A 26,113-nucleotide genomic window follows, 5' to 3' on the forward strand; every position below is an offset into this window, starting at 1 on the left:
GACAGAAGCTGGAGTCTGAGGTAGAGTGTACACCCTTGACATTTCTTCTTGCACTCGGTTGAGGGTAAGTTATACCTTTCACCCCACAGTACCTTAGGTTTGAAGAAATGCTCATAGCTGGATTCGCCTCTCTGCAAGCAGCGACGGAACCGGTCTCCGGATTTCTCGGTCTGGTGAGAAAAGTAAGGACTCTGAATGGGATGTCTCAGCAGCAGTATCGAGAGAGGACCCTTGGCACAGATTTCTTCAGTCTTCTTGGTCGGTCTGCAGTTTTGGCGATTTTACTCCGCACCAACAAAGGACAGCATTTACCTGGTCAATCTTCTTCGCTTCTAAAGTCCTGCACTCTTGTGAGGGTACTTATGAGTCGGATCGTCCCTCTGAAGGTCCAACTGGAGTTGGACCTCACCAAAGTTCTGGAGGTATTTGGCCTTGCAAAGACATTGCACTGAAAATTGGTCTGAGGTCTCCTGGTATTTGCGGTCTGCAGCTTTGGGGATGCATAGCATCTCGGGAGATGGCTCAATTTGTAGTTAGTCTGAGGGCTGGTTGGTCCCACCAGCCAAAGGGAAGGAATTCTCTTCAGAGCTTCTCTGTCTAGTAGAAAACTGGGTCAGGACATCGGTGGTCGCTTCAGTGCTTGGAAAGATCTGCAGGTGTCTCTGGTTGTCTTCAGCTTCGGTTACTTCAGTTCCTGTGTTCGACTTCACTTTCACCTCAGGAACCTCACCTTTTACTCAGTTTTCCCACACACTCCTCTGCAAACTCTCTCACTGTTTTACAGAAAGTGGTGGGTGGCTGTCGCATCAGCACCCCCCCCCCACTTGGGAACTGGTTGCATTCAGGCACTCTGGCAGACAAAGGGCAGTGGAGTGAATAACTCCTCCCCCACTTCCTGCCTGCCGAGACACACTGGAGCCTAGGCGGGCGACACCCAAGGTTTTCTGCCAAAGGAAAAATAGACCTCTCCCTCCCAGAATGGTAGAAGGGCTAACAAACATGATAGAAATGGTATAAAAAGATAGGAGCCACCATTGTAGAACATAGGTGACCTTATTGTGCACAACCGAGACTGTGAATACAGTCTGCAGTACAAAATAGCACAATAGTTGATCGAACACGTCCACTGCCACCAGCCATAAATAAATATAGGGTTGTCTATCTGAATACATAAGTCAGAGGATCAGAGAGAAAGGGGATACTATGTATCCTGTTAGCACTCAACATACAGTGGTGTGTGCTAATCTCTCATAGCAGGATGTTTTAGGAAGGATACAAAGCCTCCCTCGATCCTTAAGAACTGTAGGTTCAGTGTGCTGCAAAAGGTAAACCTGGATGCCTTTTAAAGAGATATGGAGGAAAGCAGACTCCATAAGAAAGTTAAAACACAGAGAGCAGAGTTCCAAAAGGCAGATCAAATAAGAATGAATGAGGGGGGCAAAAAGGCTCCCCTATTCAGTATAGAAAGAAAAAGGTCAAAAAGTCAAACGGAAAGTGCTGGGTCTTATAGGAGAGGGGATGAAGCATACAAATGATAAATCTCCCTAATAACTGGAGTACGAGATGCCTGTCTGGGGCAGCTTGGAGCCATTCCTTTCTTAGTGACCTTTCCAAAAAGCATGGGTGTGTTTGGAGAGATGTTTGGCGATTGGCTGACTACCCCTCTGCTTGGTGTGCGATTGGGTGTAGTGTTCGCTCACTGGTTCCCAAGGGGATAAAAGCAGACTCTTAGCCACTTACTTTGTCACATACTCTTGAGAGCTTACTGCTCAAGGAAGAATCTGAGGGCAAAGCGCTGCTTCCAAAGAGAACCAGAAGGAACCTCTTACCACTGGTCCATTAGGTACAACTGAACCACGGCTCCTGCTTGAAAGCCTAGTCTCCCTGAAGCTCCTGACCGTGCTGCAGTGCTGGACTTGGAGTGATTGCCCCCGTAACGCTGGACCTAGAAGATTTTGAGATGAACCGACCCAAGAATCTTTACTATAGGACCTCAGGCAAGTGCCCTGGTTCCCGATGAGGGGGGACTGATGCTCCAGATGCTGTGCTACCTTGAAACCTGCGACCACCCAATCCAACCCCGCTGCCTTAGTCCTTTCTTCACTGGCTTCTTTCTGGTGTGCTTCCTTCAACTTTTCGTCAGCATCTGTGTCACACCTACCGGGCCTAGCCCAGAGGAGCAGGGTAGGCCTCGTGATCCACATGCAAGAGGTTTGGACGAGGCCGGGCCAAGCGGGCTGAGCAACACGTTGCAGGCACATGGCAGGCAGCCCGACAAAATGGCCACCGCACCAGACAGAGGCACCCGTCCGACACCATTCCAGGAATTCGGCGGAGAACGAGTGTCAAGGTGGGACTGGCCTCAACCAGGTACGTGGCCTACAGCTTAACCCTCTTTTGCACAGGGCAGCTTCCCACTGCGTCCATATGTGCAGGGTTTGCAGCGGCTCCAGCAGCTCCCGGCTACGCCGTCCGCACCCCCCTATCACCTCTTCGGCCAGTGAAGGGTTTTTCGTGAGGTTCCTTGGCCTCATGAAATCCCCTCGGATGGGGGTTATCCTCAAAGACGCCATCAGGGAAGTCCTTCCCGCAATGCTAGTGGCATCACAAGCGCCTCCGCCTGTGCCCCAGGCCCCGGCGAAGCCGATGCCTCCGGCTCCCCAGCCGACTCCCCAGGCGGTTCTATACAAACCTCTGCTGCTTCCTCAGCCTCTGGCCGCGGTTCCTGTACGCCAGCCTCCAGCGCCAACTACTACTCCTCCTCCACAGGATCCTCCTGATACACAGGATACGGATGAGGAGGAAGATCCGGACACGCCATCCTCAGCCAGGGCCTTCCGCGAACGTCTTGCTGGGCTGGCAGAGTATCTGGGCCTACCCCAGCCTGAGGTAGAGCAGCCGGCAGAGGGTGGTTCTGGCGTAAGTCCTCACACGATGCCCCGCTACCAAAATGGGGATTCCACTGCAAACCGATGTAGTCTCCCTGGCCAAAGAAGGGCTGGCTCAAACGCTCCTCGGCCCAGCCAGTCAATCGACGCTAAGTACAGGCAGATAAGGGGGCAGGGGTACACTCGCCCCATCCTCAGCCACGCTCCTCGGTGATCGCTGCGGCATCACTATACTCCAAGCTTCAGTCGTCCTCGGCCTCTTCCTCTGCGGCTCTGCTAGGCAAGGAGAAGATCTTGGAGGCGTATGGGAAGAAGCTCTATTCCAACGTGTCCTTGCATCTCCATCAGGCCAACGCCGATGCCATGCTGGCTGCCGCAAACCAAGGATTATGGTGGGAAATAGCGGACTTCCTCACGGAACTCCCTACCCAGAGCCAATTGTGCTTTAAGGCGGGGCTAGCCGAGGCCAAGCTGGTGGCGCATGACCTCATGGAATCCACACTGGCCCATATAGACACCTCTGGCCGTGCCATCTGTATCGCCATGGACATGAGGACAGCCTGGATCCAGGCAACAAAATATAACGCGGGCATCCAGGAATGCTTTTTAGATTTTTCGTTCGAGGGGGAGGGAGGGGAACCTCTTTTACTCCTGATCGGATGAGGAGCTGGACAAAAAGAAAAACGGCTCACAAATTGCCAAGTCTTTATCCATCCTAACAAAGACCCCGCCCAAATCGCACACCCACTCTCAGTAGCGCTCAGATAGAGGTCATACGTACGGAGGGTTCCGCGGCTTCCGGGACCGGAGATCCAGACAGCTGTACCTTTTGCTGTCTCAGAACCGGTGCAAGCAACAAAAAAGGGGTGGGGGTTAAAGGCTTTTTTCCCATCTCCCTCCGAGGGAAATAAGGCATGACGCGCCCCGTCTGGTCCATGTGTCTCCAGTGTGGGGGCAGGCTAGCTCTCCACGCACATTTCTGGTGCCAGAATTTCACGGACCTCTGGATCCTCTCCGTAGTATCCACGGTGTACCGCCTCCCTAGCCCAGCCTCTTCTCTCTTTTGCCAGAGATCCGGTAGCTCGTAGAGAGCCAAGCAGTGGCGGAAGTCCCAGCCTCCCAGCGAGGCTTGGGCTTTTACTCCAGGATGCAAAAAGTCAAGATGGTTACGCCAGCTTTTATAGCAGAGACATTGGGCCTCATTACGAGTATGGCGGTAGGTGGTTAACGGCACCGGTAAGGATGCCGGTGCCGTTAACCCCTTACCGCCACATTCCGAGGTCCCTTAGCGGCTCCTGCTAGGGGCGGCTGGTTTTACCAAACTCACAGGAGCCGCTAAGGGACCAGGGAGCTAATAACGGGCCCGCTATTGGCTCCTTCCCCATTCCCATTGAGCCCTATGGGGGCTCGAATGGGAATGGTTTTCAGAATGGGAACTTACCTACCGGGTCCTCCAAGGTCGGAATGACCCAGTAAGTCCCCATTCTGACTACCCGGACACGGGTTTGGAGGCAGCCATGGCGCTAGTAGCACCATGGCTACCTCCAAACTCGTAATGAGGCCCATTGTGCAAGGGAGACTTTGTGCTCCCTGGATCTGAAGGACGCGTAGCTACACGTCCCGATTTGGCAGCCCCCGTTCTTTCCTACAGTTCAGGATCATGGGCTACCATTTTCAATACAAAGTTCTTCCTTTTGGCCTCAATTCTGCCCCAGGGTCTTTACCAGGCTCATGAATACGGTGGTGGCCCTCGGGCCTCCACATATACCCATACCTTGATGACTGGCTCGTCAGGGCTACATCTCCGGAAGCGGTTCACCATGCCCTTATGAACACACTGCACAATCTGGGCTTCTCGCCCAAACTCAAGAAGTCACAGCTGCAACCCACGCAGACTGACATTCTTGGGCCTCATCTGGAACATCTCCTGGGTCTATTTGCTGCGGTCCTATTAGCCGTTCCACACACGAGACTGAGGATGAGGAGGATTCAGCTGCACTTCGTGGCCTCATGGAACCAGGAGCGGGACTCGCAATCCGATATGATCAACGATCCTCCATCCCTCCACCTGGCCCCAACATGGTGGTCCAGGGACTGCAACCTACGGACGCACAAGCCCTTCCGGCCTCCCACCCCACAGGCCGCCGTCGCCACAGACTCCTCGCTCGAGGCCTGGGGAACCACTTTGGACGATCTCTCTGTCCACGGCACCTGGACTCGACAGGAACAGGAATAGCACATCAATTGGCTAGAGCTGAACGCCATCTGGCTAGCGCTTAGGGCATTCCTACCACTTCTCAGGGGCAAGGTTGTCATCATCCAGACAGACAACTCAACCAGCATGTACTATGTCAACAAGCAGGGAGGCACCAGATCCCCTCCTCTGTGCAGACTGGCAATCGGCATGTGGGAGTGGGCCCTGGAAAACAACATCTACCTCACGGCAGTCCATCTCCTGGGGGAATCCAACCTGGAGGCGGACAGGCTCAGCAGGCTGGGAGCGGACAATTATGAGTGGCAGCTAAACGACCTAGTTAATCAGGAGATCTTCAACAAGTGGGGTCATCCCCAGGTGGATCTCTTTGCCACCTGGCATAAAAAGAAGTGCCCTCAGTTCACCTCTTGGCAGGGACAGGGTCCCGGCTCCCTGGGCAACGCATTTCGGCTTCAGTGGAACGGCATGAGGGCTTTCCTCTCCGTCCACTCTGCTGATTCACAGAATAATTTGCAAGATCAAGGAGTCTCGCCAACTCAACATCTTTCTGATAGCTCCATGGTGGCTGGCCCGGCCATGGTTCTCGGAGCTGCTCAGCCTCTCTGAGATGCCCCCGATTCATCCCCCGACTGGCCATGCGCATCTTCTGGCTCAGCAGGGGGGGCAGGGTCATCCACCCTGTGCCGCAGAAACTAGCCCTCACTGTGTAGTTCCTGAGCAGGTAATGCTGCGCACCTCAGCCTCTCGCAGGCTAATCTGGAAATCATTCAAGGAGCAAGGCTACTGGGGCCCAGTATAAAAGCAAATGGACCAGATTCTGCCTCTGGGCAGACTCAAAAGACATTGATGCACTGGCATGTACTTTGGACGAAGTGCTCTCCTTCTGCGCGCACCTCGCCCACTCTGGTGTGCAGGTTGACACTTGCCGTACATATCTCGCAGCCATTAGTGCTTAAAGGAACTCTGAGGAGGGGATCTTCTCCTAATCCTATCTTCAAACATTTGACGGGATCGCAGGGCTCTACCCGCCCGTCAAGAGGCTGCTCCCCTTGTGGGAACTCAACATAGTCTTGGGGGCCCTGGCGCACAAACCCTTCAAGCCAATGGCGTCCGCTAACATCAGACTGGTCACCATCAAGACGGCATTGCTAGTCAGACTCCAGGCGAAATCCAGGCACTGGTAGCCTCAGAACCATATACTACCTTTCACAAGGACAAAGTAGTCCTGCGGACACACCCAGCGTTCCTGCCCAAGGTGCGTCTGCTTTCCATTTGAACGAGGAAATAGTCCTTCCTACGTCTTTTGCTGATCCCAGGGACTAAGCTCAGAGCGCTGCACTGCCTGGATGTCCAGCGTGCCCTGAAATTTTACTTGGACAGGACCAAGGGCTTCTGCAAATCAGACGCCCTGTTCGTCACTTTCGGAGGTTCGAGACCAGGCTATCGGACCTCTAAGGCTTCCATATCCTGCTGGATGTTCTCTGCCATAAGTCGTGCGTAGGAGGGCCAGCACAAGCTGCTTCTGGCCAACATGCATGCCCACGCAGTCAGGGCAAAGGCAACAGCCATTGCATTCCAGCCCCATGTCCCTTGGCAAGTCATAAGCAGGGCCACTCCCTCTGCTTTCTGCAAGCATTACTGTTTGGATGCCAGTTCTAGATCTGGCACGGTTTTCGATCAGGCGGTTCTCTGGAACCTATTTGCTTAAGGAGGGTCTCCTCTCCACCCTGGGGGCTACATTCATTTGCAATCACCCATACAGCATGGAGGAAAGGGGACGGGACATGAGAGTAATTATAAGTTACTCACTGTAGTGACTAACGTACTTAGTCCATAGTCCCCTTTCATCCATACGTCCCACCAACCTCCCCCCCCACCCCCTTTATAATACTTGTGTCATTAGGCAATGTTTAAATCTATTGTCGACGTGTCGATGGGCAATGAAGTGTGGTGCCGTAGGCTGGAGTCAGGGCAGCGCATGCTCCCTGGGCTGTGCCTCTAAATTTAAAGGGGAAGAAGGCTTTTTTCTGGTGAAAAAGGTTGTCTCCTGTCCCTTGGAAGGGACGCCCATGCAGTATGGAGGAAAGGGGACTATGGACTAAGAGTACGTTAGTCACTACGGTGAGTAACTTATAATTTTTAGACCCACCCTTTAATGTTTTTTGCGAAGTCTGGTCCTGTTTCACCAAGAGGGGGCACAAATTTGAGAGGAGGGTCCCAAAACGATTGAACGGTTTATACATTTGGTGCCGTTTGATGAATCTGCACAGAGGTCTGTAAAAACATTTTAGACCCAACTTTGAATGTTTATGCAAAGTTTGGTGGGATTTTGTCAAGAGGAGGGCTAAGTTATATCACTATTATTTTGTATCTTGGGCACTAGTGTTAACTTACTAACTTTAAATGCTATCCGACAACAAGCCCAGTGTAAGAGACAGCCTAGATATTTTGCATTTGTGGATTTACATTCCGCTTTTGATTCGGTTTCAAGACCTAAACTCATTAACAAGTTAATCAAAGCGGAATGTCCCTCCACTCTTATAGACATCATTTTTGCATTACATTAAAAAACCAAGATCTTTGTAAGATTAAACGCTGAAGGTCTTCTGTCATCGCCTGTTTATACGTACAGAGGGTTAAAACAAGGATGCAGCTTAGCGTCAGCCTTGTTCAACTTTTTTATTAACGATGTTCGCTGGATCTTTACTAAAATAGCGGCTGACGCTCCAATGCTGAATGGTGTTAAAATTAGTGCATTATGGTATGCAGATGATCTTGTTCTTGTGTCAAAAACACCCAGTGGCCTACGTAATCTTCTGTCAGTACTTTGCAGCTATTTCAAAGAAAATGAATTATTTGTAAATACTGCTAAAACACAGATTGTTACGTTTATCCCTAAAGGTTTACGCAAGCATATATTAGAGTGGCAAATTGAGACAACCCCCATAAAGATAGTTCCAAATTACGTTTATTTGGGTGTTATTTTTGATGGTTGTCCCATTGCAGACTCGCAGCTGAATAAAATTAAACAGAAGCTAATTATGGCAATTTGTCAGACCCGAATAATTGTATCTAAGTACGGCAAATTCACACTCAAAGCAGCTCTTCTGTTTTGGAATCAAAATGTTGTCCCAACTATTCTTTATGGCATGGAAACGCAAATTTTACCAACTGGATTTCTTAATCGCTTAGAATCCAAATTTTGGCGAGCCATCTTGCATTTACCGCAATGCATTCCTGGGGTGATGATGCGTTATGAATTGGGCTTAATTTCATTAAGTGCCCAACATAATTGGCGCTTATGCGCATTATTGCGTAAATGTATGCTTTCAACACAGGACAATTCTGCCTTGTCGGCTATCTCTAGTTACATACTAAACTCAGCAGAAAGGTTCCCGAAACAGTGGTCCTCAAATGTTCTCTCTATTATGGTAAAGGCCGATATTTCTTTGAGCCTTTTATTAGATCATCCAGAGAGAGCAAAGAAGAAAGTCCACATGATGGACTGGATTGAGACCCGAGTAAAGTGTTTAACCTATAGAGATTTTGATCCTGCGATATTTGGACCTAAAGCTTATAAAGACATTGCCTCGTATTTGTGCTTGTCGCCTTCTTCTGCCATTAGATCTGATATCCTGAGGCTGCGGTTTAACATCTGGCCTACTAGGGAAGTCAAAGTAAGAAGGAGACAAATCACATCAGACTTCAATTGGTGCAGGTTTTGTCAAAACACAAAAATTGTTGAAACCTTGCAACATTTATTATTGGAGTGCACAGCCCCTAAACTTTTGAGTTTAAGAAATATTCACTTTGCTAAATATTTTGTGTATTTTTCACAAATAGACCCAAGTAATAGATGGGTCGCTTTGGCTGCAACTGAATGTATGGGTATAAGGATTGCTACTATCAATTTTTTAAAATCTCTAAACCTGGAATGATTGATATACACCATGTTAAGCCAACACTTTTAAATTGTGAAAACTTGATTTGGAAGATGGTTGTAATTGTAATTGTAAACGCTTGTTTTATTGATTTAATGTTTTTACTTATGAAAGAATGGATTTTTGTAACATGTATAAAATTGAAAAAGTTGTTGTAATACAACTTTATTCAATAATAAAAAAAATAAAAAAATAAAAATTATTTTGTACCTACATTGTGACACTTCTCAAGAAATAAAACACAGACCTGATGTGCTAGGTGTTAATCTTTGCATAGCATGGCGGTGGCGCTAATTATGGTTGCATAGCAAACCATAGCTGGTGTAATTCCTGGATTTTACTGTGTAACCATAATATCTCTTTAACAAATGTTTTTTGTTTTCTCTTCTCTGAATTTGATGGTTTTTACCAGTGCAACTTAACTTGACGGGTGGGGTCCTGTACACATAGGATAAGGATAGTGCGACAAGAACTCACCTGTCGGGGCCTAGTTTTTTGGATTATGCAATAGCCAACCACTAGATGGCGGACTGTGAACTATGCATAGCATGTGATCCTAAGCAAATGCAAGCCTAGAAAGACAATTACTGGGTAAGTACTTTTTGTCATATTGTACTAATCTGAATGATCTCGGCACGTCCCTAAAGAAATGACATTTTTGGCACCCCTGACCTCCACCAGCTGAATCTTTCCAGCAATTCAAGGATCGATGGCAATGTTTTAGTTCAGATCTTTCAGTTGACCTCTCTAAGCTAAGTGATTCTGGAGAATGTCTCCAACCAGGACCAAATGTAAGCAAACTCCTGCTTGGTCCCTCCGCCCTAAATCTTTGTTCAAGCTTCTTATAGTCTTTCTGGCAATCGAACCTGCACCTTACCCAGTTGTTTCAGGCTTTGCACCCTTCAGTTGAGCTTATCATGCAAACTTGCTGTTTATCCATTTACTTTCAGATTTTGTTTCTCTGTGCGCAATACATTCTTAGCTCTATGTACCAAAAAAAAAAAAAAAACTCCATTTCCAATCTCAAATCTTTGTTGCAAGGAAGGGTATTAATTTCTCTGAAAAGCTGAACCACCCTCTCGCATACCTTTTCTAGTTTATAGATCGTCCCCTTAGTGGGCAAAAGAACATGGGTTAGAAAAGAAATGGGTGTTGCAGGGCCTTTTTGTGTTCTAGGGCCCTTCCTTCAAACCAGTTTGTCCCGCACCATAGGTTGTCATTGGGTTTGGGGTATTTTACTCGAGGGGGTCCCGGAACATTGGGGTATTACCCTGGTTAAATAGACAGAACACAAACATATAGAAATCCCTTTGACTGGTAGGCCTCTAGGGCATTCATATTCAAGTATGAAATCCTCATCTCAAATTTGTATACAAACATACTTTATCGAGTTATTTTCTTGTGTAAAATACATTACTAAAACAATTTTGTCAAAGAATTATCAGGAATCAGATTTACAAAGTTATGTTTAGCAGGAAGACCACATAATCAACTTTCAATTATTTCAACCTTGCATAACATCCATAATTGCAAAACCATCCCCTTCACCACACCCAGTGACAATGTGTAAAACACAATCAGTCTCTCAAAACACAAAAATATCTATAGGTCGCTGTATGCGTTTCTTTTCCACATCCCCTTGGCCCCAACCTGTTTCTGTTCCCTATGATTTGGAACTTTCTTCAAGTGGGAAAAGACGAGTCTTTACTCTCCACCTAATGGATATGTTCATTTCTGATGTTTGCTAATCTGCTTAGAATCACATGCTGTGCATAGGTCCGACATCCAGTGGTCACTGCAGAGTATTGCATTTTGTTTTTCGTAGTCGACAAGGCGTGTCTGTAACACTATCCCTATAGTGACGTGCGTTGTACCCATAATCCCTCACGCGTCGAGGTCCCTCAGATTGTTTTTTTCCGCCCAGCTTCTGGTCGCCTTACGCGGAGCTCCTAGAGAGACATTGCAAATACTTACTATCGGACCTCGGTCCTTAATTATACTTATTATATTGTTAAAGATCCCTCCCCTCGACGTTAGCTGTGAAGCTGTTTCTCCGCCGAGCAAGTTTTCGACGGAGGGGTAGAGACGGAGGAGATCCTTCGGCGCTGCCGAACACGTGGCCTGGCCTCGCCGGCCAACATACAGTAGGGAGAGTGGGGGTCGAACTTTTATCTTCTCTTTGAGAATGTCTTTCTTTTTCCCGTATCTTTCCCTTGGGGTTGTTATCACCAGTTATTATTGCCTCAGCTATGGAGAGGACATCTTTTAAGTTTTGCCCACGCTGTAGGGGCAAATACACTTGGAAGGACAAACACAAGCTCTGTAATCGTTGCTTGCCCCTCGATCATAAGGAGGACAGCTGCGCGGCCTGTAAGCTCTTGTAACCAAGAACTCTTAAAGAACGCAAAGTTAAGAGGTAGGCGGACTACGCTATGTCGAAGTCAGTTTCCTCACCCGCCGCCGCTGTTACAGAAAGTGACGAGGAGGGTGATAACTCGACGTCCGTTACGTAAGTCATTAACCCCCAGAAGGAGCGCTCGCGCTCCTCGACGTCCGTCCCCAACGGGCTCGGCTCACGCCCTGCTCATGGGGATGAACACCCCGGCGACAGGGACGCACACAGACCCCATAGGCCTAAGCACACAACCCACGGCTCTTCTTCGTCGAACACTAAGGATCCATCAGTGCCGAAGGGGACGCAGGGCACTCCGGCGTCTACCTCAGACTGTAAGGGTCTCAAGCCCCACCCGCAAACGCAGTCGCGACCAGCGATTGGGCTTTCATCAAACACGGGCGCTACCCCAAAATCATCCGACGTAACGCTCCATAGAGCGGCCGTCGAGGAACAACGCGTAACGCAGGCAACGTCGACACCAGAGTCCTCTACTGACAACCTCATTGTCGAGAGCCTGGCGAGAATTGTTTCCGAAGACACACGTAAGCGGACGAAACAAACGTCGAATACCGCACAAAAAGCTATAGAAACGCCGAAAAAGCATAAGAGTAGCCAGGAACTGCCCCTTTCATCTAAGGGCACTTCGGAACTACCGGAGGGCTTTTCAGATGCCGACGGAAACCTTTCTTCGAAGTTGTGGGAGCGTTCTAAGCGTTTTGAAGATGAAAACACCGATTTCCCCCCTCTAGACTATTCAGGGGTCCCCCATGAGACCCTTGAAAGACTCCATTCTTGTATGGAGAAAATGTAAAGGTTTTTGGGAAACCAAAACCCACCCACACCCAAAAGACTAAGAGAATGGCCCCAGGATGACCCTAGGGTCAAAATTCCTAGGCTGTTTCCCCCTTCTACAGACGTATATGACCTCACTGAAGAGGAGCAATACCTCCAGGAAGATGATGAGTGTTTGGGTGGAGAGGAAGAACATGAGGAAGAGGGGTTTGAAGAAGATCCTTACACAAGTGCAGGAGCTTTCGAAGAAGATACAGCTACCTCGCAGCCCTGGCAATCCCCATCAGTGCAGCCTTGGCAATCCCCATCAGTGCACTCAGACCCTGATGTCTTTCACCCTTCTCCTCCCAAGGATTCACCTATTGGAAACACCTCTCCCATAGATGACCAACCTTCACTTAATGCACTATTGCGCAAGGCAGCAGCGCATTTTGAAATAGACACAGGGGAGACTCTTCCTGACATAGACTTTGTAGCGAAAGTTATTAAAGAAAAAGCCCCTGTTAGTCAGTCTATTCCGCTCCTGGCTTCTATAAAGAGAAGAATAACTCCTTCCCTTTCCAATCCTGCCTTAGTGAGAGGGGTCAACCCTCGGATAGAAAAGCTCTTCAGCCCTTCGCCCTCTGACCCGTTGTACATCAGAGGCCATTCTATTCCGGACTCCCTCGTAGTTACTAATACAAGGAAAAGAGCAGGGGTACCACTATCCACTAGTGAGGCACCACCTGACAAAGCGGGCAAAAAGCTCTACGCACTTGGGAAGAGAATCACGACGTCCGCCGCCTTTTCAACTAGGATTGCAAATAACAATTCCCTACTAGCTAGCTACGCAGATGCACAGTGGAGCAAGCTGCGCAGCGAAGCAGAGGACGCACCAGAACCCCTGCGTTCACGCCTGTTAGCTACAATCTCAGAAGGAACTCTTGTAAACCAGGGCATCGTAAAGAACTCCTTAGATGCCGCAGAGACGGCTGGCCGTTCCCTGGTTCAGGGAACACTTCTCAAACGACACGTCTGGCTGCGCAATTCGGGATTTAAGCCGGAAACCCAGGCTTCCCTGATAAATAAGCCCATAGAAGCAACACATCTGTTTGGGAAAGCAGTTGATGAGGCCCTAGAACATGTGAAGAAAGAGTTGTATACCATCAAAACTCTTGACCAAATTTCTAGGCCCCCTAACAGACGAGGCTATGGCAATAGACGCTCCTTTCGTGGCCAACGCCAGCAGCAAAACCAACAGCAATTTTACTCTGCTACCAACTGGCCCTCTAACCAGGGTAACAACACCCAGTTCAGTCAAAGAGGCCAACGCCGTGGCAGGGGAAGAGGTCGCGGCTCCAGCCCCAAAGGTTCCACGCCCAATACCAACAAACGACCCGAAGATTCGGGTCCCCTCCCATGCATCACCAGTCGGGGGCCGGCTAACATCATTCCTTTCAGCATGGGAGGGAATATCGTCAGACCGCTGGGTATTATCTACCATAGCCCATGGATACTGCATCGAATTCAACGGTTCCCCGAAGTACAGACCCCCACGGAACCGACGCATGACACCGGAACACCTCACCATTCTTCTACAAGAAGTAGAAGAGCTACTGAAAAAAGAAGCTATAGAGGCTGTCCCCCTATCTCAGGTAACAGAAGGTATTTATTCAGTGTACTTCCTTGTACCCAAAAAGGACTTAACCATGCGCCCTGTATTAGATCTGCGCCCAGCGAACAGGTTTGTCAAACCCCAAAAGTTTCGTATGGTGACCTTGCAGGAAGTAATCCCACTGTTATCACAGGGGGATTACATGACAACACTGGACATGAAAGATGCATACTTTCATATTTTAATGTTGCCAGCGCACAGAAAATACCTCAGGTTCAAGATAGAGAACAAACACTACCAGTTCAGAGTACTACCCTTCGGGATAGCATCTGCACCAAGGGTATTCACAAAAGTACTGGCAGTGGCAGCGGCCCACCTGCGCAGGTTATCCATCCCGGTATACCCTTACCTCGACGACAGGCTCATAACAGGGGATTCTTACGAAACATGCTTCTCCAATACCCAAAAGACTGTAGACCTTTTGTTCCAACTGGGCTTCTCCATCAACGAAAAGAAGTCCAGCTTAGGCCCCAGCCAAATCAAACAATTCCTAGGGGCTCTAATTCGAACAAAGGACGGCCTCGTCTTCCCCTCCAACGAGAGGGTCCAAAACATGCTGTTTCAGATCCCCCATTATGTGGCAGGTCGAGAGGTGACGGTACGCAAAGCAATGCGCTTGCTAGGAATGATGGCGTCATGTATTTATTTGGTACCTCACGCGCGCCTGCGCCCAATGCAAGAGTGGCTCAACAGCCAGTGGTGTCAAGCCAGCGGACAATGGGACGATCTAGTGGTGGTCTCGCAGGCCTTGGTTCTCTCGCTACAGTGGTGGACAAAAGAAAACCTGTTATTAGGGAAAACTTTTGCCACACCCGCTGTGGAAGCGGGTGTGGCAAACCACATCCCTTACAGGATGGGGGGGGGGGCTCACCTATCCCATCAGACTGCTCACGGAGCGTGGACTCCGAGTTTAGCATCCAAGCATATAAACCTGCTGGAACTACTAGCGGTGTTCAAAGCACTGAAAGCCTTTCAGGAACACCTACAAGGTAAGACAGTGATGGTCCTCACAGACAGCACCACCGCCATGTACTACCTCAACAAGCAAGGGGGCACTCACTCTCCAGGACTGTCCAAGCTGTCCCAGAACATCTGGAAGTGGGCTCTCAAACACAACATGTTCCTACTATCACAACATGTACCAGGGGAACTCAATCTGCTAGCAGACTAACTCAGCAGAGACTTCCCCCTGCCCGTAGAGTACGAATGGCGGTTACAAGAAGACATCGTCTTCGACGTCTTCACACGGTGGGGTTTCCCAGAAATAGACCTGTTCGCCTGTTCGCAACTCTGGAAAACTCTCAATGCCAAGATTACGCCTCCAGGTACCCCCAGAACCAGTCCAAGGGGAACGGTCTATCGATTCCATGGTCAGGGAAATTTGTTTACTCTTTTCCCCCCAACTCCCCTTCTCAACAAGATAGTGCACAAGATGCACCAGGAACAAGTTACCACGATACTGGTGGCCCCTATGTGGGACCGACAGCCATGGTTCGTTCACTTGTTGGAGATGTCTCTATCTCCTCCAGTGAAACTGCCCTGCCTGTACAACATGCTGTCACAAGACAGGGGCAGGACACTGCACCCATGCCCTCAGACCATGAACTTAGCAGCATGGCTCCTGAGGTCATAGAATTTGGACATTTACAACTTCCACAGAGGTGCATGGACATCCTCAGAGAGGCCAGAAAGCCTAACACTCGTCACTGCTATTCTAGCAAATGGAAAAGATTTGTCATCTGGTGTAGAGGGAAAAGTATCAACCCCGTTGACTGCTCTCCCACACAAATTATTCTGTACCCATTTACTGGACTCGGGTCTAGTATTCAATTCTATTTAAGTACACCTGGCAGCGCTTTCTGCTTACACCACTTCACAACTCAAAGTATCGTGGTGGAAGATCCCAGTAATCAAAGCCTTCATGGAAGGGGTAAAGAGAACACACCCTCCAATAGCAAACCCAGCTCCCGGCTGGGATCTAAATGTGGTACTTACCAGGCTCATGGGGACACCCTTTGAACCCATGCACAAGGCAACTCTTAAAGATCTCACTCTTAAGACTGCTTTCCTAATAGCTATTACCTCCATTAGGAGAGTAAGTGAACTACAGGCCCTTTCGGTTTTAGACCCCTTTGTAACAGTTCACAAGGATAAAGTGGTTCTACGCACACACCCAAGTTTCGCACCGAAATTCATCTCCAAATTCCATGTCAACCAGTCTATAGAACTACCAACGTTCTTTCAAAATCCTTCAAATCTAGGAGAAAAAGGCCTGCATACACTTGATGTGCGCAGAGCGGTCATGTTTTACATGGAAAGAACTAGTCCACTGAGAGAGACTAATCAGTTCTTTGTCTCGGTGGCAGCAGGAAGAGAAGGAGATGCAGTTTCAAAATCCACTATATCTAGATGGATTGTACAATGCATCACTCTGTTACACTCTTGCTAAGAGAGAACTACCCTTCAAGCCAAGAGCACACTCTACTCGAGGCACTGGGGCATCCATAGCATTCATTGCAAATGTTCCCCTTGAGTCCATCTGCTGTCATGATCTCTGCTTCCAAAAGGTCAGGGTTTTCCCAACTCCCTTGGAAGCAGATCCATAACCCGGGTTCCGAGTGCCAACCAGTCCCAATTGGGACCTTTTGGACCCAGTCCTGGCGCCAGTGGCACCAGGCTCATAAATATGCCCAGTCCCAGCGCTGGAAGCGCCGGGCTCATAATGCTTGGGTGGACTTACCTGCAGCAGACCATGCTGCTTACTTGCCTGCCAGTTGAGCCTCTGATCCTCTTCTGTTTGGAACTACTTTTCCTGTTGGGTGGGGCAGGAGCCACTCCCTAGGTTCAGAACACTGGAACTCTTCTGGAAAGCAGGAACTCTTTTCTTACCTAGGCGTGGCTGTGGAAGGAGACACCTAAGCACTACAGGAGGCTATTTAAACCACACCCGATGGATGAATCTTGCTTTGCGTTATTCTGCATCCTCTGCAGCAGAACGCTCATCGTGTCTTCTGCATCTGATCCTGGGCCTAAGGAAAAAGGCTTACCATTCTGAATCCAGTCTTCAGCAACACCTATAAAGACAAGAAGGAACAGGTTAGCATTACGGTCTTCAGTGACAGCGCTTCACTTACCTGGTCCATCGGCTGTCACCAACGCCTCGCGCTGCATTCTGGCATTTGAAAGACAAAGGCTTACCTACTCTTCGTGCGCTCCGGAGGTCTTCCGCACTGCATTCCGGCATCTGAAAGACAAAACAAGGTGCGTTTAAAGACATTGGGGAACTTTAATACTCACGTGCCATTACTCCTTTCCACATCTAACCCAGTGGGTATTCCGGCACCCTGCAGCCGCTCCGAACTTGTACCTGCAAAATAAAAAGACAGTTGGAGCGCATCGTGAAGCAGGCAACAAGCGCTTACTTACGTGCTTCCAGGCGCTTCTATTCATCACACGGGCTCCATCTTCAACTCACTTCAGCCCGTCATCCGCCATCGCCGGAACCCTGCAAAACAAGAGACATCATTACTAAAGACTTTTAAAGACATTAGAATTACTCGAAACTTACCGTTCGTGCAGTAAACGACGGACAGCAGTCCTCTGAAGTCAAGAGGCCTGCTCCCCTTATCCAGTGAAGAAACTGGTTACAGCACCCTGCCCCGAGGCAGATGGAGAGCACGGCGTTCACTTACCTAAGGTGAGAGCGTTAACCTTTGGGGTTCTACAGGAGAAGAGAAAGGGAAGAAGAGAGAGACATTCAATAACCCAGTTCATTAATCCCATATTTTCTATCCGCAGACATCTTACCCTTCGAGTCAGACATACAGTGCACAGATGTCCAGCCCAAAGAGCCAGACGTGTGTTACACATCACCTTTGAAGATACGGTATACGCCCAGTCAAGACCGGCGCCTCTACGGGAATCAGGTGAGTGTTACAGAACGCAAAGCCTACCGCAAAACTCCCGTCCAGGCGCTATGGAAACCTCGGATACCGACCAGCTAGCCCAGTTACTTGGGGAACTAAGGGCAGAAGTGCATGCAGCCCGTCAGGAAACGAACGCTCTAAGAAGGGAACTGATTATTTCCAAGGAGCGAACAGATGATCTCGCTAGACAATTGCTACAGTCACAAGCCGGACAGACCCCGTTACCCGCATCTGGGGGAAATCTTCCTTCTACATCCTCTATGAATCCAGTGCAGATCAACCTGCCTGGGAATGTACCTCTGGCTCCGCCCGAACGATTTTCTGGTGACCCAAAGAGGTTTGCAGTATTTATCAATCAGTGCCGGTTGCATTTCTTATGCCGGCCAGCAGCCTTTCCAACTGATCAAGCTAAAGTAGCTTTCGTGCTTTCGTACCTTAGTGGCAATGCGGCAGACTGGTCGATCCCTCTAGTAAATCAAGATGATCCGGTCCTCCATGATTTTCAAGCTTTTCAGCTCAGTATGGAAAAACTGTTCGCAAGACATTCACAGGGGCAGGCCTTGGACAATGAGCTTCTTTCGTTGCGACAAGGTAATCAAGACCTTTTGGCTTATATTGCGTCTTTCAACAGACTGATAGTGGAAACTCAATGGCCTGAGGACAAAAGGATTATGCTGTTTTATAGAGGTCTACGTGGAGAGCTCAAAGATGTGTTAGCCCAAGTAGTGAATCCCCCACAAGATTGTTTGGACTATATAGACTTAGTCGTTCAAATAGATCACAGACTGCAGAACAGGAAGGCCGATCGTTCCAAGTTTGATGCTCGAGTATTTTCCAAACCGCCAACTCCTTCCAAAGGAGTAGACTCCGGGGAACCCATGCAAATAGGGGGTCTGAAAGGTCCTCTAACACAAAAGGAGCGGGAAAGGAGAAAACAGTTGCAATTATGCCTCTATTGCGGAAACTCAGGGCACTTTCTTCGAGACTGTCCGGTGAAACCTGCCAAGAAGGCAGTAGGAGCTGCAGTTACCAAAGTTACAAACTCTGAGCAGGGAAACGACCTCGCCCGACAAGAATAGAGGTCCTCTTGCCGAGCGTGAAAACCAGTTCCGTGACCTCGCATTTCGTGATACCTATGGTCCTCATTAGCCCTGATAATCCGGATCGATTACATGCAATTGAAGCTTACGTCGACAGCGGTGCCATCGGCAATTATGTGGATCATGAAATGGTTTTGAGGATGAATCTAACTCTTTGTCCCAAGGCTGTAAAGGACGTCATTACTACGGTGGATGGAACGGAGAAAGCCTCCGGACCAGTAACGCATACCACTCAAGAAGTGACGCTAGTAAGTCAAGATGGACACCATGAGAAGATCGTGTTCGATGTGATCAAGGCTCCTCAGTTTCCGATTATTCTAGGAATACCTTGGTTAGAGAAACACAATCCTCTGATCGATTGGCAAGCAAGAACGGTCCAGTTTCCAGAATGTGTCTCTACTTGTCACCCTCCACCTGGTGTTGCACTGGCAGCAATTTCTTCAGAGACTCCCCAGTTACCTCCCGAATACCTAGAATACCAAGATGTTTTCCGGAAGGATCAGGCTAACTCTCTACCTCCTCATAGGTCTTATGACTGCCAGATAGACCTGATAGCTGGATCTACTCCTCCTTGTAGTAGAATTTATGCCCTCACCGAGCCTGAGAACCTTCACCTTCGACAATACCTGGATCAATACCTGGCAAATGGGTTTATTCGTCCTTCCAAGTCCCCTGCTTCTTCAGCTTTGTTCTTCGTTCCAAAAAAGGAAGGAGACCTTAGAACTTGTATAGATTATCGCTCCCTGAACCAGATCACCGTCAAGAATAGATATCCGTTACCTTTGATCCCTGAACTCCTGGACCAAGTCAGAAAAGCATGCATATATACAAAGCTGGATCTTAGAGGAGCCTACTACTTGGTACGAGTAAAAGAGGGCGATGAATGGAAGACGGCCTTCCGCACCAAATATGGGCTATTTGAATATCAGGTCATGCCCTTCGGACTTTGCAATGCCCCGGGCGCCTTTCAATATTTTATGAACGATGTCCTCAGAGAGCTCATAGATGTGTGTTGTTTACATTGACGACATCCTCGTTTATTCTTCATCGGAATCTGAACATCGGAAACACGTGAAAATGGTCCTCGAAAGATTGCGTCAACACAAACTTTTCGCTAAGTTAGAAAAATGTGTTTTCAACCTGACTGAAGTTGAATTCTTGGGATTCATATTATCACCTAGCGGAGTCCGTATGGATTCAAAGAAGGTCGATGCAGTTCTCAAATGGCCATCACCATCCTCCGTAAAAGGTGTGCAAAGCATGTTAGGCTTCGCTAACTTTTACCGCAGGTTTATCCCCGAATTTTCTCGAATAGTCCAGCCCATCACTGCCTTGTTAAAGAAAAACAAACGTTTTGAATGGTCTACCGAGGCGGAACAAGCTTTCCAGGATTTGAAGACTAAATTTATCTCTGCACCAATCTTAAAACACCCTCGCCCCGAACTCCCCTACATCGTGGAAACTGATGCTTCAAGCCTTGCCATGGGGGCAGTTCTATCACAAAAGGACCCGGTAACCAATCAGTTGCATCCCGTGGCATTTTGGTCCCGCAAATTCTCGCCTCCTGAAATCAATTACACGATTACTGACAAGGAACTTCTGGCTATCAAGTCTGCCTTTAAGGCTTGGCGGCATTATCTGCTGGGGGCCCGACACACCGTTACTGTGATTACGGATCACCGAAACCTGCAATATTTGAAAACCGCAAAAGCCCAATCCTCTAGACAACTCCGTTGGGCATTATTCTTTGCCAAGTTTGACTTCATAATTACCTATCGACCTGGTACAAAAAACGGTAAAGCTGATGCCCTTTCTCGGATGGGAGTGGAAGAACACTTGATCAACCCTAAACCTGTACCAATCATTCCCGAACAAAGAATTCTGGGTGTAATCGCCACACAATCCATAGAGGAAGTTAAGGATAAAGCCAGGCAACTTGTAACTCCAGCAGACATACAGAATTGGCATCTGCAGGGAAAGGACTTTGCAGTAAAGGACAACTTATTGTATTTCCAAGAACGATTATACCTGCCCTGCCCTGCCCAGCACAGATTTACAGAAAAAAGTAATCTCTTGTTATCACGATTCTTTAATGGAAGGACATCCCGGTATGGCCAAGACCTCAGAAAAGATCAAGCGCTACTTCTGGTGGCCGTCTTGGAAAAAAGATATCAGAGACTTTATAATGTCCTGTGGAGTATGCGCCCAAAACAAGAGTCAAAAGGAAAGACCAGCAGGCCTCTTACGCCCTATTGACATCCCACCTCGCCCTTGGCTTACGCTTTCTATGGACTTCATCACCGATCTACCTCCATGCTCCGGATACAATACGATCCTAGTAATCGTGGACTTATTCTCCAAGATGGCGCATTTCATTCCGCTCAAAGGCTTGCCAACAGCAGCAACTCTGGCCCGAGAATTTCTCGAAAACATCGTCCGACTGCACGGTTTTCCTTCGGTTCTAATTTCGGATCGAGGGAGTCAATTTATTTCTCATTTTTGGCGAAGTTGCTGTCGGTCGGCTCAAATTGATGTGAGACTATCGACCAGTCACCACCCTCAGATGGACGGACAAACCGAGAGGACCAATCAAACTCTGGAACAGTATTTACGCTGCATGCTGCAACAAACTGAAAAAACTTGGAAAGACATCCTTTGGATAGCCGAATATGCCTACAATAACTGTCCATTCGGGAACTGGGAAAACCCTGTTTTTTCTTTTATACGGCAGTCACCCTCGAACCTCGGAGTTGGATCCCCTCCAAGATCTTGAAACACCAGCAGTAGACTACCTGCATTCTACAATCACCCAAGCCTTTAAGGAAGCTGTTTCTCACCTTCAAAGGGCTAAAGAACAATACAAGAAAGGAGCAGATCAACATCGGAAGGAAGCCCCTCAATATCAAGTAGGGGATCAAGTCTGGTTATCCACCAAATATCTACCTCTAAAAGGGCCACGCACATTCAACCCAAGATACCTTGGTCCCTATTCCATCACTACCATAGTAAACCCAGTAGCGGTCAAGTTGGACTTGCCCCCGCACATGAAGATACATCCGGTCTTCCACGTCTCTCTATTAAAACCCGTGCAACCTCAAACCCGAATAACTAAATCTCCAAAACCCATCCTAGTTGATGGAGAACTCGAGTTTGAAGTCAAAAGCATTCTGGACTCCAAGATCTCCAAATCTAAACTATTTTACCTAATTGACTGGAAAGGCTACGGCCCCCAAGAGAGATCCTGGGAACCTGCTGAATATGTCCACGCTCCTCGCCTAATCAAAAGATTTCACTGAACATTTCCTGACAAGCCAAAACCCCCGGAGAAGCCCGGTTTGGGAGGGGCTTTGAGGGGGGGTACTGTCATGATCTCTGCTTCCAAAAGGTCAGGGTTTTCCCAACTCCCTTGGAAGCAGATCCATAACCCAGGTTCCGAGTGCCAACCAGTCCCAATTGGGACCTTTTGGACCCAGTCCTGGCGCCAGTGGCACCAGGCTCATAAATATGCCCAGTCCCAGTCCCAGCGCTGGAAGCGCCGGGCTCATAATGCTTGGGTGGACTTACCTGCAGCAGACCATGCTGCTTACTTGCCTGCCAGTTGAGCCTCTGATCCTCTTCTGTTTGGAACTACTTTTCCTGTTGGGTGGGGCAGGAGCCACTCCCTAGGTTCAGAACACTGGAACTCTTCTGGAAAGCAGGAACTCTTTTCTTACCTAGGTGTGGCTGTGGAAGGAGACACCTAAGCACTACAGGAGGCTATTTAAACCACACCCGATGGATGAATCTTGCTTTGCGTTATTCTGCATCCTCTGCAGCAGAACGCTCATCGTGTCTTCTGCATCTGATCCTGGGCCTAAGGAAAAAGGCTTACCATTCTGAATCCAGTCTTCAGCAACACCTATAAAGACAAGAAAGAACAGGTTAGCATTACGGTCTTCAGTGACAGCGCTTCACTTACCTGGTCCATCGGCTGTCACCAACGCCTCGCGCTGCATTCCGGCATCTGAAAGACAAAGGCTTACCTACTCTTCGTGCGCTCCGGAGGTCTTCGCACTGCATTCCGGCATCTGAAAGACAAAAGCTTACCAACTCTTCGCACGCTCCGGAGGCCTTCGGCGCTGCATCCCGCATCTGAAAGACAAAACAAGGTGCGTTTAAAGACATTGGGGAACTTTAATACTCACGTGCCATTACTCCTTTCCACATCTAACCTAGTGGGTATTCCGGCACCCTGCAGCCGCTCCGAACTTGTACCTGCAAAATAAAAAGACAGTTGGAGCGCATCGTGAAGCAGGCAACAAGCGCTTACTTACGTGCTTCCAGGCGCTTCTATTCATCACACGGGCTCCATCTTCAACTCACTTCAGCCCGTCATCCGCCATCGCCGGAACCCTGCAAAACAAGAGACATCATTACTAAAGACTTTTAAAGAATTAGAATTACTCGAAACTTACCGTTCGTGCAGTAAACGACGGACAGCAGTCCTCTGAAGTCAAGAGGCCTGCTCCCCTTATCCAGTGAAGAAACTAGTTACAGCACCCTGCCCCGAGGCAGATGGAGAGCACAGCGTTCACTTACCTAAGGTGAGAGCGTTAACCTTTGGGGTTCTACAGGAGAAGAGAAAGGGAAGAAGAGAGAGACATTCAATAACCCAGTTCATTAATCCCATATTTTCTATCTGCAGACATCTTACCCTTCGAGTCAGACATACAGTGCACAGAGGTCCAGCCCAAAGAGCCAGCCGTGTGTTACACATCACCTTTGAAGATACAGTATACGCCCAGTCAAGACCGGCGCCTCTACGGGAATCAGGTGAGCGTTACATCTGCAAAGCGGCAACCTGGAGTTCTGTACACACCTTTACAAAACACTACTGTCTAGATGCCCACTCTAGATCTGATTCCCAGGTGGGACAAGCAGTATTAAGACATCTTTTCTCTACTGTTCCTTCTCACAACCCACCTCCAACTCCGGGTACTGCTCGCTAGTCTATGCAGAGCATGTGATTCTAAGCAGATTAACAAACATCAGAAGACAATGCATTACTTACCGTAAAAGCATTTCTGATGGTTGTATCTGCTTAGATTCACATGCGCCCACCCTTCCTCCCCGCTCGGATGGAAGGAACATAGACATCCTTTTCTATATCTCGCTCTTCTGTACTCACTCACGTCTAGAAGGCTCCCTCAGGGCAAAAAAAATACAAACGGAGGGTCCTCGACGCGTTAGGGATTATGGGTACAACGCACGTCACTATAGGGATAGTGTTACAGACACGCCTTGTCGACGTCCCCTTTTCGACTACCAAAAACAAAATGCAATACTCTGCAGTGACCACTGGATGTCGGACCTATGCACAGCATGTGAATCTAAGCAGATACAACCATCAAATGCTTTTACGGTAAGTAATGCATTGTCATATGTAGCATCAGGCTTCCACGTGGTGTGATGCTTATGTTGCCCTTGAGGAAGCATCCATTTTTAGAATTATTATGAAAAGATTTCACATGAGGATTTGAGGAAGCTCTCCTTAGTCATGTCTGAATCCAAACTATATTTTCACATTGTTTGCTGTATTCCCAAAGACGACAACATGAGACGATCCTGAAAGTGGACCTGATCCCCCAGGTACCAACGTACAGCACACTCGCAACTTCAAGAGTCAATTTAATGCATCTTGTTCGAAATCTTGATTGCAAAAACGCTGTTCAGAACCTATTTGGGCTTTCATTAAAAAAAAGTGGGTGTATTCATTCTAAATACCCAGTTAAGGTGGCCGTTGGGGCTATCCATTGGTGTGTTATGTGTTGAATATAAAGGTTACATGTTTCTATATACATGCTGGTTTGGTAATTCCTTTCTTTCTCTATTGTAACCGTCATTATCTTTTTATTTCAACAGAAGCGTTCCAAACAGCGGAAGCTTCAACAAAAAACATTACGTAAGAGACAGCTGAAAGAGCAAAGACAGGCTCGAAAGGAAAGACTAAGTGGCTTATTTGTTAATGAAGAGGTGCTCTGCGTAAAAGTGAACGAAGAGGACCATGAAGGGGAAGTTGATATTTTGATGTGACGAGAGTGAACTTATCAGTGTTCTTTCTAAGCCTTGTCATCTTCATTTCATTGTTTTACTGGACTTTAAACGAATATTGACCTGCGATGTTTGAACAACGAGTAACTGCAAAGTTGACATTGATGTGAGCTATCATCTACGATGTTGGAACAATTTGATAAGCTGCGAACAAAAGTAATTTTAAAAAGAATATTTCAGCACCATTTTCTTTGCACCTATTGTTGCAGATTTAAGCACTTTTGTAGTTGAATGTTTTACATTTTTCAGTGATTGACCACTTTTGCAATGTTTCACGTGCTGCTAGTCTAGCATAGTGAAAAATATTGTGACCTTGAAACTCTAAACAGCTGATAAAAAAATGATTACTAGTGGTTGTTTCCTGTACGCAAGATACATCGCACCAAATGAATGCACTAAAGGACCACAACTGCAGAACTTTGGAAAGGCACTTTTTACAGTAAGGGTTAAGGTAGTATGTGAGAACAGGATCAGTTACAATGTTTTGCGTTCTGTAGTTTGGTTAATGGTTATTGTTCCAGTTACCGAAGGAATACATCATTTTATGCACCAGAGCAAATTAATATTGACTTCACTTTCATGGAAAAGTAAGGATTACTAAATGAAATACATTTAAATGTATTACATGATTGCCACTTCTCCTAGGAGAAAAAATGACATTGCCCAAGAGTACCCTGCTTCTCTTCCCCACTTGATTATTTTTTTTTAATGAGGATGTGTTTGTAACCTGTTGGATTGTGTGCGTTTTACTTTGATATTTCAAAGAAGCTGAAGGTCTTGTTTTTTTTTATATATCCCTTTTATGCAGCTGTCTAGCCAAGACGCATGTGTTCGTGAATATACAAATTACAATAGCTCAATTGAATAACATTGAGTGGTGCTCTTCCTCTCCAGCATGGTGTTACCATAGCTCTGCTCTGTCGACTCCTGAGAACTGCTGTCTCATGGATTCAATGAAATGTGCGTTTATTGTTCAGGCATAGCAGTCCTTTACCTTATCATGTTTGCAGTTTGTGTTCTTTTTTAATGCACTTACAGATGTCCAGTAAAAGGTTTATGCCCATGGGATGAATTGCACACTAAATCTTTCTAATGGTGGTTTCTAGATGGCT

At 47.8% G+C, this 26,113-nt stretch overlaps 1 protein-coding gene across 1 annotated transcript in view; it reads left to right on the top strand.

The window, feature by feature from the left end:
- FAM199X (family with sequence similarity 199, X-linked) overlaps nucleotides 1-25,350 on the top strand; it is a 159,579-nt gene extending 134,229 nt beyond the window's left edge. Inside the window, exon 6 of the mRNA XM_069612723.1 lies at nucleotides 24,813-25,350. Coding sequence (XP_069468824.1) covers nucleotides 24,813-24,983 — 171 coding nt within the window. The 3' untranslated portion in view covers nucleotides 24,984-25,350. The remainder of the gene's footprint in view (nucleotides 1-24,812) is intronic.
- The last annotated feature ends 763 nt before the right edge of the window (nucleotides 25,351-26,113 follow it).

This window comes from Ambystoma mexicanum, chromosome 5p, assembly GCF_040938575.1.
Source record: "Ambystoma mexicanum isolate Mex_15411 chromosome 5p, UKY_AmexF1_1, whole genome shotgun sequence".
NCBI classification, from domain to species: Eukaryota; Metazoa; Chordata; class Amphibia; order Caudata; family Ambystomatidae; genus Ambystoma; species Ambystoma mexicanum.